The sequence below is a fragment of the Phascolarctos cinereus genome, unplaced genomic scaffold (genome assembly GCF_003287225.1).
Source record: "Phascolarctos cinereus isolate Bilbo 61053 unplaced genomic scaffold, phaCin_HiC Scaffold_3;HRSCAF=262, whole genome shotgun sequence".
NCBI lineage: Eukaryota > Metazoa > Chordata > Mammalia > Diprotodontia > Phascolarctidae > Phascolarctos > Phascolarctos cinereus.
Genome location: NW_027555736.1, coordinates 45,713,938 through 45,733,794, shown reverse-complemented (window position 1 = coordinate 45,733,794; position 19,857 = coordinate 45,713,938). Strand labels below are relative to the sequence as shown.

The 19,857-nt window shown below is 38.8% G+C and overlaps 1 protein-coding gene across 2 annotated transcripts in view; it reads right to left on the bottom strand.

Moving 5' to 3' along the window:
• Window positions 1-19,417, bottom strand: part of REC114 (REC114 meiotic recombination protein) — a 104,649-nt gene extending 85,232 nt beyond the window's left edge. Inside the window, exon 1 of one of the 2 annotated variants that reach the window (XM_078150797.1) lies at window positions 19,218-19,417. In XM_078150797.1, coding sequence (XP_078006923.1) covers window positions 19,218-19,361 — 144 coding nt within the window. In that variant the 5' untranslated portion in view covers window positions 19,362-19,417. The remainder of the gene's footprint in view (window positions 1-19,217) is intronic. The other variant, XM_020994492.2, reaches the window with a different exon arrangement.
• Window positions 19,418-19,857: the final 440 nt, after the last annotated feature.

The following is a 19,857-nucleotide window of genomic DNA, read 5'->3' as shown; positions in this document are numbered from 1 at the left end:
TAGGGAGCAATTTGGAACTATGCCCAAAGGGCTATAAAACTGTTCACACCCTTGGATCCAGCAATGCCACTTATAGGTCTGTATCCCAAAGAGATCATAAAAATGGGAAAAGGACCTACATGTGCAAAAATATTTATAGCAGCTCTTTTTGTGGTAACCAAGATTTGGAAATTGAGGGGATACCCATCAATTGGAGAACTGCTGAAACAAATTGTGGTATATGAATGTAATGGAATACTATTATTCCATATAAGAAATAATGGGCAGACTGATTTCAGAAAAACCTGGAAAGACTTACATGCTAAATGAAGTGAACAGAACCAGGAGAACATTGTACACAGTAACAGCAACATTGTATAGTGACCAACTTTGATAGACTTAGCTCTTCTCTGCAGTGCAGTGATCTAAGACAATTCCAAAAAACTCAGGATGCAAAGTGCTATCCATATCCAGAGAAAGAACTTTGGAGACTGAATGCAAATTGAAGCATATCATTTTCTCTCTCTTTTTGTTTCTTCTTTCTCATGGTTTTTCCTTTTGGTTCTAATTCTTCTTTACAACATGACAAATATGGAAATAGGTTTTATATGATTGTACATGTATAGCCTATATCAGATTGCATGCTGTCTTGGGAGGAGAGAGAGGACGAAGGGGGAGAAAATTTAGAACTCAAAATTTTATAGTTGTGAATGCTGAAAACAACAAATAAATTAATTAATTTAAAAAAAAAAGAATCCCCAGTTCCCTTCAAGGCTCAGCTAAAGTACCACCTTCTAAGCAAAACCTTGTCTGGTTTGTCCATTGCCCTGTTCCCCCTAAAATCTGCTCTTGTCTACTTTATTTTTACCTATGTATATACATGTTGTCTTCTCCAACAGGAAATTAAGTTCCTTGAAGCTAAAGACTAATTTTCATTTCTTTCTTTCTACCTTCCTGACAACATATTACCTGGCACATAAAGGTGATTAATCAAATGCTTGCTGTCATTTCTCATCAGCCCACCAGTAGCTGCTCCCATTAGCCAGCCTCATGAGAACCATGTACCACTGCTGCACCTACCTGGTTCAGGTGCTGGCCAAGCAGTACAGGCTCAGCTGCCTGCCCTCCCCACCAATCCCTCACTCAGCCTGCATCTTGTCCCTGCCATCATAGACAGCAAGACATGGGGCAAGATAAAGTAATCAGCAACTATTGAGGAAGAGTAGCCTTCATCAAAAACCAGCTGTTGTGAGGACAGGGCAGCCCCAGGACCAATATTTGTTTCCTGAACACTCACTGAGTGTCTTATTCAGCTGCCACTTTGAAAACCACTGCTTTAAAGCTTTAGAGGCAGCAAGGTGGCACAATGGATAGAGCACTAGGCTGAAAGTCAGGAAGACTTGAATTCAAATCTAGCCTCAGACACTTACTAGCTGTGTGACCCTGAATAAGTCATTTAACCTGTCTGCCTCATTTCTTCACTTTTAAAATGGGAATAATAGCATCTCCCTCCCAGGGTTGTTGCAGGGACAAATAAAATAATATTTGTAAAGTGCTTACCATGGTGCCTGGAACATAGTAGGCACTTAATAAATGCTTATTCCTTCCCTCCCTTTAAACCACTGTATATGAATGTGAGTTGGTTAACTGTCCTGGAAGGATATTGAAGCTTTCAACAGAAATAGGAAAGTTTGGAAATTTGGAAGATGGTCAGATTTCTGGGAAAAGATGACCAATTACCTTTGACACATGGTGAATTTGAGCTTTGAATGAAAGATCTAGCAGCCAGTTGGTAACGTGGGATTGTGGAACATGAGTACACAGAAAAAAATTAGGACTAGACACACAGATTTGGGAGTCATCTACATAGAGATGATTTAACCCTTGGGAGCTGTACGATCACCAAGAGAATAGAGAGAGAAAAGATGATCCAGGACAGAGCCTTTGAAGATGGAGGATGACCCAACAAAGTAGACTAGGAAAGAGGCTTCAGAAAGAGAACAAGGACACAAAAGTTAAGGAAGGAGAGAGTATCCAAGAGCATAGAGTGGTCAACAGTGACTTTTCTAGTAGTCTAGGTACTGAATGGGAAGAAAGAAATATAGCGGATGAAAGCTTGAAGGGATGGCAAGGTAAAATTACAGTTTTTTAAAGATGGGAGAATCCCAAGATATTTATAGGAAGCAGGAGAGACACCAGAAGATAAGGAGAGACTGAAGATGGGGGAGAGGGATTAATGATCAAAAAGGCATTCTCTAGAAGGAGATAAGCTCTAGGACACAAACAGAGGGACAGACCTTGTCAAAGAAAGCTCTCTTCAGAGCTTAGAACAAAGGAGAGAATGAAGGATAACGTAGAAGTGTTTTTGAGTTATGGAGCAATAAAGAAGGAGCTTATACCAGAAGGTCTCATTTTTCTCAATAAAGTAGATGGCAAAACCTTTTTTGGCTGAGAGAAAAAAGGAGGAGGGTTGTATAGGGGGAGAAATGAAAAAAGTTTAGAGTAACTGCTGCATGGGGTTGTGAAAGTCAAGCAGGAAAGAATAAAAAGAATGCCACGCTGCAATGAGGGCCCAGTTAAAACTAGATATAGTGGACATATGTGGTGCAATTGTGTGATTTCTTCCAGCAAGATTTAGCAGAAAACAGTAGGAACAGAGAAAGTAGATGAAAGGAGTTGCCAGTGATAGAGATTTGGTAACCTGTCATCAGGACAAGGTAAAAAAGTTTTAAGGGTAGAGGACACCAATTTTCTCACTTCTGAAATGAAGGCGTTAAATTACATGATCACATTACATCCAGACAGCTCCAAATCTGGTTCCTGTGTTCTGATTATAATGAAGTTTTCCCTTAAAAGCTCAATCTGCCTCTTGCCATTACCATGAAAATTTCAAAGTTTCATTTTCAAAATGCTATTAAACTGACCAAGAAAGGCTAGTGTTTCCTCCCACCGCCCACTTTAAATGGGTAGCAATACTATAGCAGGTAGAAGTTAGGACAATGCAGCTAGCAAGACGAGGCAGGTAGCTGCAGTGACAGAAACAGGTAGAGATACTAGCCTGGTGGCTAGTCTTCAATTTCTATACATAGTACTCTTCTTTATCCCAACCCTCTACCAGATGTTTCAGAGTGACAGAAGGAGAGGTAGTTTCTATTGCATGGAAAAAATCCCTCTTTATAAAAATAATAGCTAGTATTTATATAGTACTTTCAGGTATGCAAAACACTTTACAAATATCATCTCATTTTATCTTCACAACAACCCTAGAAGATAAGAGCTATTATTATCTCCATTTTACAGAAGAAGAAACTGAGATAGACAGAGGTTAAGCAACTTTCTTAAGGTCTACACAGCCAGTAAGCCGAGACTGGATTTGAACTCAGATCTTCCTGACTCCAACTCCCAGTGCACTATGCACCACAACTTTGAACTGCCTCTAGCCAAGAAGGCTACCTAAACAGGGGTATGACAGCCAGCTCCTACATCCTTACTCTAGAAAAAAAAATACTACAAATAGCATCAGATCCATACACACAACATTCACATTTACACATACACACATACATAAAACTAGCTATCAGACATTTCAAACTGTATGTTCTGGTGACATCTTAAACTTAACATGCTAAAACGGTGCTCATTATTTTTCCCACAAGTCATTTTCAATTCCAAACCTGCCTATTTCTTGAACAGGTAACCTCCAGCTTTCTAGGGACTCAGATTCGTAATCTGGATGTTATCCTAAACTTCTCACTCTCTCAGATCTAGTCGGTTGACAAATCTTGCCATTTCTACCTTCACAACATCTCACATTCAATCCCTTCTCTCCACTCATACAACCACCCTCTTGCCTAGATGATCAAAACAGCCTTCTAACTGGTCTCCCTGCCTCTAACCTTTTAGCACTCCAGGCTATCTAATACACTGTCAGCAAAGTAATTCTTCTTAGCATAGATATGACCACAAGTATCCTACTCAACCTACTCCAGTGGATTCCTACTGCCTCTAGGACCAAACACAAATTTCTCAGTTTAGCTTTTAAAGTACTACACAATATGGCTCCAACCTTTATAGCCTTGCTGGACACACCCTCTTTCCTTCAGTCAGTGATACAGTCAAACTGGCCTTCTCTCTATTCATCACCCAGCACACTCCATCTCCAATTCCCCAGTCTTTGCACTGTTCTATTCCTGAAATGGACTACCACTTTAGCTCATAAAGTCCTTCCCTTTCTTCCTTTAAGATGAAGTTTAGGCATGATCTGCATGAAGCTTTTCCTGATTCCCCCAACTGTTAGTTCCCTCCCTCCTAAACTACCTTATATTTGAATATACTCGTGTGTGTGTGTGTGTGTGTGTATACACTTATATTTGTATATACTTGTATTTATTAACTTAATATTTGTGCTATATTATATGTACTTCTTGGCTCCCTCACTGGCATGTAAATTCCTTGAAAGTAGAGATTGTTTCATTCTTTGTACCTGTATGTCCAGCGCCTAGCACGGTGGTACACAGGAGGTACTTAATACACACTTGATGACTGACCTGACGGATGATTAGGAAAACCGATGAGCAACTATAATAATTTCTTCTACCACAGAACTGGATAAAAAGCCAGCCAAAAGCCCATAATAACAAAAGGATGCCAGAAGAGGTATTGCTCCCAATACCCTCCCAGTATACCAGATACAAGACATCAAGAAGTGCAGCCTCTGAAGGGTCCTGATGATCCAACACTGCGAACCTCAAAGATCCAAGAGCACCTATCCCTGAGACCTGGGAGGTCAGCGCAAAAATCCAGAGGGCTTATGGCAATACCAAGCAGGGCTGATCACCCCACCCAAAAGGGCATCAGAGGGGCAGAGCTGAAACCTGATGCAAAGCCTCCATTCAGGAACTAAAAATGGAAAGATGGATAAATAAAAGAAAAGCCCAAACAATGTTTTAAAAATTGTGGTTCTAGAGATGCCCAAAAAGTAGAATAACTCTGCAACAACTACAAGCAGAGACTCAAAGGGAAAAAACGGATTTTCCACAAATAATACACGAATACCTAAAAGAAATGAAGCAAGGGATAAAAAAAAATATGAAATGCAAGCAGCAGGGGAAAGAGTTGGAACAAGAAACAACAAATTAGAAGAGAAAATGATAAACCTTAAACAAGAAATGAATTCCCCCAAAACCACAACAGACCAAACAAATCAATGACTGCAAAGGACTGCAAGCAATATTAGAATAAAATCAAAAGATTGATAAAAAGAGAAGAAAATAAAAGTATCTGCTATTAAGAACTGAACCTGAAAATGGGTCAAAGAGAAAGAATTTAAGAATCACTGGACTCACAGAAAAGCATGTTTTTTAGTTGTTGTTTTTTAAAGTGTGGATGATATGTTTTAAGAAATCATAAATAAAAATTGTGGTAATCTATTAGAACCACAGGACAAAGTGCAAACAGAAAGAAATGACCAATCACTCTCGGGGGAAAAAAAAAAAAACTAAAAGGAAAAGTCCCAGCAACGTCATGTTCAAAATCCTTAGCTTCCATATCAAAAAAAAAAAAAATTCTACTAGCATTCAGAAAAAAAGAACAGGTTAAGTACTAAGGAACTATAGTCAGGCTCACACAAGACCTGGCAGCTTAGCAAAAGATATACAGGCTTACAATCAAGAATAATTTGCCCTGCAAAGTCAGGTATAATGCTAAAAGAGAAAAATACTTTTAATGAAATAGAAAACTTTCAAGCATCCCTGATAAAAAGACCAGAGCTAAGTAAGAATTCTGAAATGTAAAGGCTTAATTGAAGACAAGACTTAAAAGAAACCTACACAGGTAAATTTATTTGACCAACTGGTATAGGCTGTGTTGATGATAATTTAAAAAATTAATTTTAATTTTCAGTTCCAAATTCTTTACCTTCCCCCACTTATTGAGAAGACAAGAAATGATACCCATTATACATATAAAGTTATGCAAAACATATTTCCACATTAGCCATGTTGTGAAAAACAAAGTGTAAAACAATATGCTTCAATCTGCACTCAAAGTTCATCAGTTCTCTCCCCAAAAATGAATAGCATTTTTTGCCATGAGTACTTTGGAATTGTCTTGGATCATTGTACTAATCAGAGTTGCTAAATCATTCATGGTTGATTATTGTTACAATATCGCTGTTACTGTACAATATTATCCTGATTCTGTTCACTTCACTTTGCATCAGTTCACATGTCATCCCAGCCTTTTCTGAAACATTCCCTTCCTCATTTCTTACAGCACAATACAATTCCATCACAATAACTTGCTCAGCCATTCTCCAATTAATGGGCATTCCCTCAATTTCCAATTCTTTGTCACCACAAAAAGAGCTGCTATAAAAATTTTTATACATGAGTTTTTTTTTTTTCACTCTCTTAGGGATACAGACCTAGTATCCTGAAAGAGATCCCAGAATGAAAACTCCCAGGAATATAATAGCCAAATTCCAGAGATTTCAGGTTAAGGAGAAAATATTAAACAAACCAAAGAGAAACCATTCAAATATTGTATAGCTACATTCAAGATCACACAAAATTTAGCAGTTACCACAATAAAGGAGTGGAGGTCTCAGAATGTGATATTCTAAGAAGCAAAGGAGATAGGATTACAACCTACCCAGCAAAACTGAGTACAGTCCTTCAAGGGAAAAATGGTTATTTAAATTAAAAAAAAAAAGACTTTCAAACATTCCTGATGAAAAGAACAGAGATAAAAAGAAAATCTGACATTCAAACACAAGACTCAAGGGAAGCATAAAAAAGTAAACATGAAAAAGAAATCATAATGGACTTAAGAGATTTAAACTATTTACTTTCCTATATGGGAAGATGATATATGTAACTCCTAAGAGCTTTTTCACTATTAGGGTAGTTAGAAGGAATCTACATAGCAAGAGGGCTTGGGTATGAGTCAATTATTTGTTGGGATGATCTAAAAAAATGGAAGGATGAGAAAGAGGGATGCACTGGGATAAGAAGGAAAGGGAGAGGAAGAATGGAGAAAATTATTTCACATAAAAGAGATACCCAAGGAAGAGTTTTTACAACAGAAGAAAAAATGAGGTGAGGGAAGAACACTTGACTCTCACTCTCATCTGAGCTGGTCCAAAGAGACAAGCATGCATATACACTCAGTTGGATACAGAAATCTATTTTATTCAACAGAAAGTAGGAGGTTTTGTTGCTGAGTTGTTTTTCCATCATATCTGACTTTTTATGTCCACATTTGGGATTTTCTCAGCAAAGATATTGGAGTGGTTTGCCATTTCCTTCTCCAGCTCATTTTACAGATGAGTAAATTAAGGCAAACAAGGTTAACTGACTTACCCAGAGTCACACAGCTAGAAAGTGTCTGAGGTCACATTTGAACTCAGGAAGATGAGTCTTCCAGTCTGGGCCTGTACTCTACCCACTGCACCACCTAGCTGCCCCTATGGAAGGGGCTAAAAGAAAGTGTGTGTTGAGGGGAGTGGTAAGAGAGAGGGTAGATTCAAGGAGGCAGTGGTTCGAAGCAAAACAGACTTTTGAGGAATGACAGGGTGAAAAAAGAGAGAAAGAGAAGGATAAACAGAAGAAAAAAGGACAGAGAGAAATACAAAGTAATTATAATTATGAATATGAATGGAATGAACTCAACCATAAAAAGGAAACCAATAGCAGAATGAAGTAGAAATCAGAATCCAACAAATATGTTGTTTACAACAGACACAGCTGAAACAGAAGGACACATGCAGAGTTAAAATAAGGAGCTGTAGCAGAATCTATTATGCTTCAGCTAAAGTAAAAAAGGCAGGTGTAGCAAACATGATCTCAGATAACGCAAAAGCAAAAATGTACCTAATTAAAAGACATAATCAGGGAAACTACATCTTGATAAAAGGTATCATCAACAACGAAGCAATATCAATACTAAATACATATGCACCAAATGGCATAGCATCCAAATTCTTTTGTTTTAATTTATTTATTTTTAGTTTCTAACATTCTCTTTTATAAGATTTTGAGTTCTAAATTTTTTCCCTCTCCCTCCACTCTCCCCACCTCCTCAAGATGGCATGAAATCTGATATAGGCTATACATGCATGATCATATTAGACATTTCTAAATTCTTGTTATGAAAGACGAATCAGAACAAAAGGGAAAACCATAATAAAGAAAACACACACAAAAGAAGAGGAAAATATTATGCTTTGATGTACATTCAAACTCCATAGTTCTTTCTCTGGATGTAGACAGCATTTTCCATGAGTCTTCGTCTTAGATCATTGCATTGCTGAGAAGAGCTAAATCTATCATAGTCGATCATTCATAATATTGCTGTTACTGTGTACAATGTTCTCTTGGTTCTGCTCACTTCATGAAGCATCAGTTCATGCAAGTCTTTCCAGGTTTTTCTGAAGTCCACCTGCTCACCATTTCTTCTGGAACAATAGCATTCCATTACAGAATGACAAAGTTCTTAAGTCCACCTTATGAAACAACAAGGATTCACCCTCCCATTGTCAGTAGAGTTGACTAAACATTTTAGCATAAGAAACAGTTGCACATTTAAACTACTCAGAGAAAAGTTTCACAACATTCTTATGCTCTGAGAATCCTCACTGTCAAAGTCCTTATTTACATCTAACTTAATTCTTTCATGCTGCATTTTATTTGTTCTTTCCTTTTCAAATTTTTAAAATTAATTTTTAATTTTCAAATTCACTTCCACAAGATTTTGAGTTCCAAATTTTCTCCTCATCTCTCCCCTCCCCACACCCAAGACAGTCTGCATTCTGATTACCCCTTCCCCTAATCTGCCCTACCTTCTATCAACTCCCCACCTTATCCCCTTCCCCTTCTATTTTCCTGTAGGGTAAGGTAGATTTCTATACCCCATTGCCTTTGTATCTTATTTCCAAGTTACATGTAAAAACAATTTTTAACATTCATTTTGAAAACTGTGAGTTCCAAATTCTCTCCCTCCGTCTCTACCCACTCTCCTTGAGAAGGCAAGTAATTCGATATAGGTTATACATGTATAGTCATGCAAAACACTTCCATAAGTCATGTTGTGAAAGACTAACTATATTTCCCTCCATCCTATCCTGCCCCACATTTATTCTATTCTGTCCTTTCACCCTGCCCCTCCTCAAAAGTGTTTGCTTCTTATTACCCCCTCCCCCAATCTGCTCTCCCTTTCATCACCTTCCCCCTCTTATCCCCCTTCCCCTCTACTTTCCTGCAGGGCAATATAGATTTCCATGCCCAATTGAGTGTGTTATTCCCTCCTCGAGCCAATCAGATGAGAGTAAGATTCAAGTATTCCCTCTCACCTCCCCCCTTTTCCCCTCCACTGTAAAAGCTTTTTCTTGCCTCTTTTATGTGAGATAATTTACCCCATTCTACCTTTCTCTTTCTCCCAGTACATTGGTGGATTCTTTCAATTTCTATTTTACTCTCTGGTTCTAGAACATCACAGCAGTTTTCCTTAATAATTTCTTGAAAGATGATGTCTAGGCTCTTCTTTTGATCATAGTTTTCAGGTAGACCAATTATTTTTAAATTATCTCCCCTGGATCTATTTTCCAGGTCAGTTGTTTTTCCAATGAGATATTTCATATTATCTTCTATTTTTTCATTCTTTTGGTTTTGTTTTATAATTTCTTGATTTCTCTTAAAGTCATTAGCTTCCATTTGCTCCATTCTAATTTTTAAGGAATTATTTTCTTCAGTAAGCTTTTGGACCTCCCTTTTCCATTTGGCCAAGTCCGCTTTTTAAGGTATTCTTCTCCTCACTGGCTTTTTGGACCTCTTTTGCCATTTAGTCTAGTCTATTTTTTAAGGTGTTATTTTCTTCAGTATTTTTTTGCGATCTCCTTTAGCAAGGTGTTGACTAGTTTTTCATTGTTTTCTTGCATTACTCTCATTTCTCTTCCCAATTTTTTCTCTACTTCTCTTACTTGATTTTCAAAATCTTTTTTGAGCTCTTCCATGGCCTGAGACCAATTCATATTTTTCTTACAGGCTTTTTGCTTTGACTTTCTGTCTTCTTCTGAGTGTATGTTTTCATCTTCCTCATCACCAAAGTAAGTTTCTACAGTCTGAGTTTTTCCCATTGTTTGCTCATTTTCCCAGTCAATTACTTGACTTTTTAACCCTTTGTCAAGGTAGGGCTCTGCTTCCAGTGTACAGAGTGTACTGTCCCAAGCTTCAGGGGTTTTATGCAGCTATTTTCAGAGATACTTCCAGGGAGCTGTAAGTTTTCAGTTCTTCCAAGGTAGTATGATCTAAGGAGAGATGTCTAATTCTCTCCTGGCCTGTGCTCTGGTCTGTGAGCGACCACACGTATTCTTTTCTGCCCTGGAACTGTGAGGAAGGTTCCTTCTCCACTGCTGACACAAGCCCTGCTATGCCAGTGTTCCTCTTCACCCCAGGACTGTGACCCAGATCCAAGAATGGGCAAAGCAACAGAATCCCGCCTCAGGGAGTGAAAGCAGTGACTTGCTTGAGCTCTTCCCCAAACCCCTCCAAATACTCATAAAAAATGGCTCTAAACAAATTCTGAAGCAGCAGAACCCACAAAAGGACAGAGTGAAACAAATTTCCAGCCCAAGACAACCTGGATGATTGATCAGAAAGGTGTATCGCACCAGGCTGGGAGCGCAGCGCAGCACAGCGTGGGCGTGCAGGCCGCAGCAAACCTGGAGCAGGCCTCAGAGGACTGAATCTCGGGCAGCTGTGGAAGTTTCCAGACTCCACAATCCACGAATGCCAAAGACAACTTAGAAGGTCAGTGTGAAAAGTCTGTTTCTGTCCGTGGTCAGAGAGGAAGGCGGGGTCTCAGCTCCATTCCCCAAGAGCATGGCCCTGGGGGGAGGGGCAGCTGCTTCCCGAGCTTCCGGCCCACAGACTGAGGGGGAATCCAGTGGCTGATCAGAGAGAGACCGCAGGGATCTCTTTGACATTGCTGAGGCAGGAATCTCTTGCTTTGCCCGTGTGTGGATCTGGGTCACAGTTCTGGGTGGCAGTGCTGGGGTGAGGAGGAGCGCTGGTATGGTGGAGCTTGTAGTGGCTGTGGAGAGAAACCCCTCCTCACAGTTACAGGACAGAAAGGAATACTTGTAGTCACAGGCCAGGAAAGGAGTAAACACCTCACCCCTTATCATACCACCTTGGAAGAACTGAAAATTTACAGGTCCCTACAAGTATCTCTGAAAACAGCTACACAAACCCCTGAAGCTTGGGACAGTACACTCTCCACATTGGAAGCAGACTCTTACCTTAACAAAGAGTTTAAAACTCAAGTAATTAGCTGGGATCATGAGCAAGCAGCAAAAAGAGTCAGACTACATTATCTTACTTTGGTGAAAAAGAAGATCAAAATATACAACCAGAAGAAGACAACAAAATCAAAGCTCCTACATCCAAAGCCTCCAAGAAAAATATGAATCAGTCCCAGGCCTTGGAAGAGCTCAAAAGGGATTTTGAGAAGCAAGTAAGGGAAGTAGAGGAAAAACTGGGAAGAGAAATGAGAGTGATGCAAGAAAATCATTGAAAAACAAGTCAACAGCTTGCTAAAGGAGACCCAAAAAAATACTGAAGAAAATAACACCTTAAAAAACAGCCTAACCCAAATGGCAAAAGAGGTCCAAAAAGCCAATGAGGAGAAAAATGCCCTAAAAAGAAAAATTGGCCAAATGGAAAAGGAAGTCCAAAAGATTACTGAAGAAAATACTTCCTTAAAAATTAGAATAGAGCAATTGGAAGCTAGTGACTTTATGAGAAATCAAGACACTGTAAAACAAATCCAAAAGAATGAAAAATTAGAAAACAATGTGAAATATCTCATTGGAAAAACAACTGACCTGGAAAATAGATCCAGGAGAGAGAATTTAAAAATTATTGGACTATCTGAAAGCCATGATCAAAAAAAGAGCCTAGACATCATCTTTCAAGAAATTATCAAGGAAAACTGCCCTGATATAGTAGAACCAGAGGGCAAAATAGAAATTGAAAGAATCCACAGATCTCCTCCTGAAAGAGATCCCCAAAGGAAAACTCCTAGGAATATTGTAGCCAAATTCCAGAGTTCCCAGGTCAAGGAGAAAATATTACAAGCTGCCAGAAGGAAACAATTCAAGTACTGTGGAAACACAATCAGGATAACACAAGATTTAGCAGCTTCTACATTAAAGGACCGCAGGGCATGGAATATAATATTCCAGAGGGCAAAGGAGATAGGATTACAACCAAGAATCACCTACCCAGCAAAACTGAGTATAATCCTTCAGGGGAAAAAATGGTCATTCAGTGAAATAGAGGACTTTCAAGCATTCCTGATGAAAAGACCAGAGCTAAACAGAAAATTTGACTTTCAAATACAGGACTCCAGTGGAACATGAAGAGGTAAACAGGAAAGAGAAATCATAAGAGACTTATTAAGATTGAACTGTTTACATTCCTGCATGGAAAGATGATATTTGTAACTCATGAGAACTTTGTCAGTATTAGGGTAGTTGAAGGAAAAAAATTGTATGTATGTATATATAGATAGATAGATAGAGGGCACAGGGTGAGTTGAAGATTAAGGGGTCATATCTGGAGAATAAAATTAAGGGATGAGAGAGGATGATACTGGAGAAGAAAGGAGAGGTAGAATGGGGTAAATTATCTCACAAAAAAAACAAAAGAAAAGTCTCTCACAGTGGAGGGGAAACAGGGGAAGGTGAGAGGGAATGAGGGAATCTTATTCTCATAGGATTTGGCTTAAGGAGAAATAACATACACATTCAATTGGGTATGGAAATCTGTCTTACCCTACAGGAAAATAGGGGGAGAAGGGGACAAGAGAGCAGGGGGATAGAGAGGAGGGCAGATTGGGAAAGGTAATCAGAAGTAAATACTTCTGAGGAGGGACAGGGTCAAAAGAAAGAATAGAATAAATGGGAGGGCAGGATAGGATTAAGGGAAATAGAGTTAGTTTTTCACAACATGTCTACTGTGGAAGTGTTTTGCATAGCTGCACATGTACAACCTATATTGAGTTGCTTGCCTTTTCAATGAGGGTGGGTGGGGAGGGAGGAAGGGAGAAAATCTGGAACGCAAAGTTTTAAAAACACATGTTTTTAAAAAAAATGTTTTCACATGCAACTGGGAAATAAGAAATACAGGAAATGGGGTACAGAAGTCTATCCTGCTCTACAGGAAAATATAAGGGGAAGGGGATAAGAGAAGGGAGGGGGGAGAGATAGAAGAGAAGGCAGACAGGGGAAGGGTATTCAGAATGCATGCCATCTTGGGGTGGGGGAGGGGTGAGAAATTTGGAACTCAAAAACTTGTGGAAGTGAATATTGAAAACTAAAAATAAATAAATTTATATTAAAAAAAAAAGAATCCTGCCTCAGTGCCAGCAAAGAGACCCCTGTAATCTCCTTCTGATCAGTTGTTTGATCCCCTTACTATTTGTGGCCCAAGAGCTTTGGAAGTGGCTACTGCCACCACCACTGCTATTGCCCCAGGACTGTGCTGAGGCTGTGGCTGAACTACTTTCCTCTCTCACCCAGGTCTGACAGACCTTTCCTACTGACATTCTAAGATGTCCTTGGTATTTGTGAATTGAGAAGTCTGGAAACTTCCACAGCTGTCAATGATTCAGTCCCTTGAAACCTGCTATGGGTTTGCTGGGGCCCAGTCTGAGCTGGTGCAACTTGCACTGGACTGTCCTCCTCTCTCAGCTTGGTGCAACAGACCTTTGCTGTCGACCTTCCAGGTTGTCTTTGGCTGCAAATTTGTTTCATTCTGTCTTTTTGTGGATTCTGCTGCTCTAGAATTTGTTTAGGGTCATTTTTACAGGTATTTGGAGGGGTTTCGGGAAGAGCTCAAGCAAGTCCCTGCTTTCACTCCACCATCTTGGCTCCAGCCTAGCATCCAAATTCTTAAAAGAAGTTAAGAAGATGAATAGAATTTTATAAAAGTTAAATATGACAGACCTCTGCAGAAAACAGAATGAGAATAGAAAGTATTATTTTTTTTATCAGCTGTACAGGACACTTCCACAAAAATTGAGCATATATTAGGACATTAAAACCTCACAAACAAACGCAGAAAAGTAGGAATAGTAAATGAACCCTTTTGGGACCATGTACAATGAAATTTACATTTAATAAAGGGTCTCGGAAGCAGAAATTAAAAATTAATTGGAAACTAAATAATCTAATTCTAAAAAAATGCATGGGTCAAAGAACAAATCATAGAAACAATAATTTCACTGCAGATAATGACAATGAGACAATATATCAACATTTGTGGGATACAATCAAAACAATACTAGGGGGAAATTTTCTCCCTAAATGCTTACATCAATAAAAGACAGAAAGAACAGATAAATAAATTGGGCACGCAACTAAAAAAAAATTTTAAAAAGAACAAATTAAAAATCACCAATTAAACACCAAAGTGGAAATACTAAAAATCAAAGGATTAAGAAAATAAAGTAAGAAGACATCGAAATAATAAATAAAAGAACTGTTTTTGTGGGGGAGGAACTAAAATACATAAACCACTGGTTGATTTGATTTTTAAAAAGACAAAGGAAAACTAAATTACTAGTATCAAAAATAAAAGAGTGAACGTACCACCACCGATGAAGAAATTAAAGAAATTAGTAGGAGCCATTTTGCCCAATTATATGCCAGTAAAACTGACGATCTAAGTCAAACAGATGAATATTTACAAAAATATAAATTGCCCAGATTAACAGAAATAGAATACTTAAATAACCCTATCTTGGAAAAAAATTTAAACAAGCCATCAATGAGCTCCCTAAGATAAAATTCCTAGGACCAGAAGGATTTATAAGAGCACTCTACCAAATATTTAAAGAATAATTAACTCCAATACTATATAAATTATCTGTAAAAAAAAAAACACCCTAATTTCTTCTATTACACAAAGGTGGTTTTGATACCTAAACCAGAACAGCAAAAACTGAGAAAGAAAATTATAGACTGGATATCAATGCAAACATCTTAAATAAACTACCAGCAAGGAACTTACAGCAATATAACACAAAGATCATACATTATGACCAGGTGGGGTTTATACCAAGAATAAAAGGCTGGTTCAATATTAGGAAAACTATAAGCATAACTGGCCATATCAATAACAAAAACAACAAAAATCAACACAATTATATCAATACATATTGAAAAATTTTTGACAAAATACAAAACCCATTCCTACTAAAAACATTAGAAAGAACAGGAATAAATGGAGCTATTCTTAAAATGATGAGCAGTATCTCTCTAAAGCTAAGAGCAAACATTATCTACAACACAGATAAACTGGAAGCCTTCCCAATAAAATAATATCGGGGTGAAGGTAGGATGTCCATTATCACCATTATTCAATATTGTATTAGAAATACTAATTTTATCAGTAAGACAAGAAAAACAAATGGAAGTAATAAGAATAGGTCATGAGGAAACAAAACTATCACAATTTGCAGTTGATATGATGGTATACTTAGAGAATCAACTGAAAAAAACTAGTTGAAACAATAAACAACTTTAGCACAATTTCAGGATATAAAATAAACCCACATAAATCATCAGCATTTCTATTACAAACAAAACTCAGCAAGAAGAAATAGAAAAAGAAATTCCATTTAAAATAACTGTAGACAATATAAAATACTTGGAGGTTCATCTGCCAAGACAAACCCAGTAACTATATGAGCACAAGTGTGGAATACTTTTCACAAAAATACAGATCTAAACAACTGGGAAAATGTCAAGTGCTCATGGGTAGGTAGGCCAAACCAATATAATCAAAGTGACAATTCTACATAATTAATTTACTTATTCAGTGCCATACTAATCAAACTACCAAAGAATTATTTTATAGAGCTAGAAAAAAAAATTTCATCTGGAAGAACAAATGGCCAAGAATATCATGAAAACTGATGAAAAAAAATGTGAAGGAAGGTGGCCTAGCAGTACCAGATGTCAAACTATATTCAAACAAAGAGGTAATCATCAAAACAATCTGATACTGGCTAAGATATAGAGTGGTGGGTCAGTGAAATAGATTAGGTACACAATACACAGTAATAAATGACCATGTTAATCTAGTGTTTGGTAAACCCAAAAATCTAAGAACTCACTATTTGACAAAAACTACTTACTGGAAAAACTGGAAAATGGTATGGCAGAAACTAGGCAGAGACAAATATCTCATACCATATACCAATATAGTGTCAAAATGAGTATGTGATTTAGGCATATAAGGCAATATCATAAGCAAATTAGGGGAGCATGGACTGGTTTACCTATCAGATCTTGGGATACAGGAAGAGTTTGTGACAAAACAAGAGATAGAGAGGATCACAGGAGATAAAGTGGATCATTTTTATTACATGAAATTAAAGTTTTTGCATAAACTAAACCAATGCAGCCAAAATTAGAAGGAAAGTAGGAAACTGAGAAAGAATTTTTACAGCAAGTTTGTCTGATAAAGACTTCATTTCTTAAATATATATAGAACTGAGTTAAATTTATAAAAATAAGAGTAATTACCCAGTTGATAAATAATCAAAGGATATGAAAAGGCAGTTTTCAGCAGAAGAAATCAAAACTATTAATAATCATATAAAATATTCTAAATCACTATGATTAGAAACATGCAAATTAGAACAGCTCTGAGGTTACTCCCTCCCACCTATCAGATTGGCTAACACGACAGAAGAGGAAAATTACAAATGCTGGAGAAGAGGTGGAAATACTGGAACACTAATGCACTGTTGGTGGAGTTGTGAACAGGCCCAACCATTCTAGAGAACAATTTGGAACTACGCCCAAAGGGCTATAAAACTGTGCGTACCCTTTCACCCAGTAATAACACTATATGTCTGAATCCCAAAGAGATCAAAGAAAAGGGAAAAGAGCCTAGCTGTATAAAAATATTTATAGCAGCTCTTTTTGTAGTACCAAAACTGGAAATTGAGGGGATGGCCACCAATTGGGAAATGGCTCAACAAGCTGTGGTATATGATTGTAATGAAATATGATTGTGGTATATGGTTTCAGAAAAACCTGGGAAGACTTATATGAACTGATGCAAAGTGAAGTTAGCAGAACCATGAGACTATAGTACACAGTAACAGTAATATTGTAAGGATAATCAACTGTGAAAGATTTAGCTATTCTGATCAAGACATGATACAAGATGATTCCAAAAGATTCATAATGAAAAATACTATCCATCTCCAGAGACAGAGAACTGATGAGTGCAGATCGAAGCAAATTGTTTTTCACTTTATTATTTTTTTGCAATATGGCTAATATAGAATTGTGTTTTATGTGACTTTACATGTATCATATTCCTTGCCTTCTCAGTGCATGGGGAGAAGGAGAAGGAATGGAGAGAATTTGGAACTCAAAAATTTTAAAGAATATTAAAAAATTAAATGAAAAAATTGAGTCTAATAAAAAAAAAAAGAAAGATGAGTTCAAAGAATCCAGGGTAGCGTGAATGGAGGTAGTGAAATGAGCAAACCCTGAAGAACAATTTTGCAATAACAATATTATAAAGAAAAACAATTCTGAAAGAACTCTGATCAAAGCAATAACCAACCATGTCTCTATAAGACCAAGGATGAAAACTATTACTCAACTCCTAACAGAAATGATAGACTCAAAACACCTTTTTAAACACACCAAAGTGTCAATTAACAAGCATTTATTAAGCACTCGATAGGTGCCAGGCACTATGCTAAATGCTAGGGATACAAAGAAAGGCAAAAACACAGTCTCTGCTCTGAAGGAGCTCACATTCTAACTGCAGAAGCTACACAAACAATTTTGTACATACAATATATACCGAGTAGATGAGGACAATCTTAAGGGGAAGGAACCAGAGGTAGCAGTAGCTGGGAAGACTTTTGAAGAACGTGAGATTTCAGCTAAGTCTTGAAAGAAGAAAGGGAAACCAGAAGGTAGAGATGAGAAAGGAGAACATTCCAGGCAGGGGGGGCAGCCAGTGAAAAGGGTGAGACAAAATACAGCCTTGTGCTGAAGGAACAGCAATAAGCCTAGGGTAGCTGGATGAGAGATAACGGAGGGAGTCCAGTGTGAGAAGACTGGAAAGATAGGTCAAGACAAGGTTGTGAAGGGCTTTAAATGACAAACAGGAAAGCCTGTATTTGATGTGACAGGCAAAAAGGGGCCACTGGACTTTACTGAGTTGGGAACACAATATGGTCAGTCTTGTGTTTGAGGAAAAGTCATCTTTGGCAGCTGAACAGATGGTAGGTTGTAGAGGAGAGAGAAGAACTTGAGGCAGGGGTCCAAACAGAGGACTGCTTAAATAGAACAGGCATGAGGCTCTAAGAGTGTACCAAAGTAGGGGCGGTGTGACAAAAGGGTACAAGTGATGTGAAGGTAGAAACAACACCTGGCTTACAGACTGGGTATGTTCAGGGAGGGAGAGATAATGATATTAATGATAATAGCTAGCATTTATATATTTATTATGTACATTTATATTTCTAAATTTATATAAATGTATTAAATACAATTTATGTAGTGTTTATTAAACTTAGATTCATCTTCATTACAGGTTTAACAAATATTTATATATTTAATAGCATATTCATAAGTAGTTATGTGAATGTATTTATATTAACAGGTATGTTTATGTTAATATATTAATATAAATATTTTAATGTATTTAATAAACACATTTATATGCACTAGGTGGTTCAGTGGACAGAACGCTGGCTGTGGAGTTAGGAGGACCCATCTTCCCGAGTTCAAGTCTGGCCACAGACACTTCTTAGCTATGTGACCCTGGGCAAGTCACTGAACCCTGTTTGCCTCAGTTTCCTCATCTGTAAAATGAGCTGCAAACCAGCATCTTTGCCAAGAAAACCCCACACGGGGTTACGGGGACTCAGACACCACTTAAACGGCTGAATAACATACGTTTATGCGAATATATATTTAATAAATATATTATTCTATATTTATATTTTAAGGTCATATTTTATCCTCACAACCCTGAGAAACAGATGTAAACAGCACTACTTAACAGGTGAGGAAACCCAAGTTAAGTGACTCGCTTCCGATCACGGAACCCTTTCCCAAATTCATTGGGTCTGGCTGGACCGCTCCCGCCCTTTGGCTCGCCCCTCCCCCACGGGCCGCCCCGCCCCCAGCCCCTCACCTTCCAGGAGGCCGAGGGGTTCGAGCTCGCCCGCGCCTCAGCAGCCGCCCCAAAGCGGTCAGTGCCCGCGGGCACGAAGCGGCCGTAGCGCTTCAGGGCCCACTGCTCGGAAGCGCAGGGTGGAACCTTCGCCTCCCCCGCCATGGCCGCCGCCGCGCCTCGTCTTGGCTGAGGAGCTCCAGCGATGAGCCCCGGGCGGCCCCGCGGCTAGCCAATCCCAGAGCGAGCTCTTCCTGGCACCGCCTCCGGACTGACGGCGGCCAATGAAAGGCCGCATCCTGGACACGCGCCTCCTGGCCCGGGGAAAGCGAGCACGTGGCCGACCACGTGGCTTCCGGGGTCCGCAGGCGGTCCCTCCAAGCGCCTCCCATGTGCCTGGCTGCGTGGGAGCGCAGGGGGTGCGAAAAGGCCAAGACGGCGCCCGCCCTGAAGGCGGACGCAGTCTAGCTGGAGAGACAGCCCTCCAGGCACCACGTACAAACATGCTCCACAGGCTAGAGAGGAACTATTGAGAGGGAAGGCCCTAGAGCCGAAGGGCATTGGGGAGGGCTTCCCGGAGAAGGTGGGGGTTTAGGTGGGACCTGAAGGAAGTCTGGAGGTGGACGTGAGGGGGAGCATTCCACGTGTGGACCACAGCCAA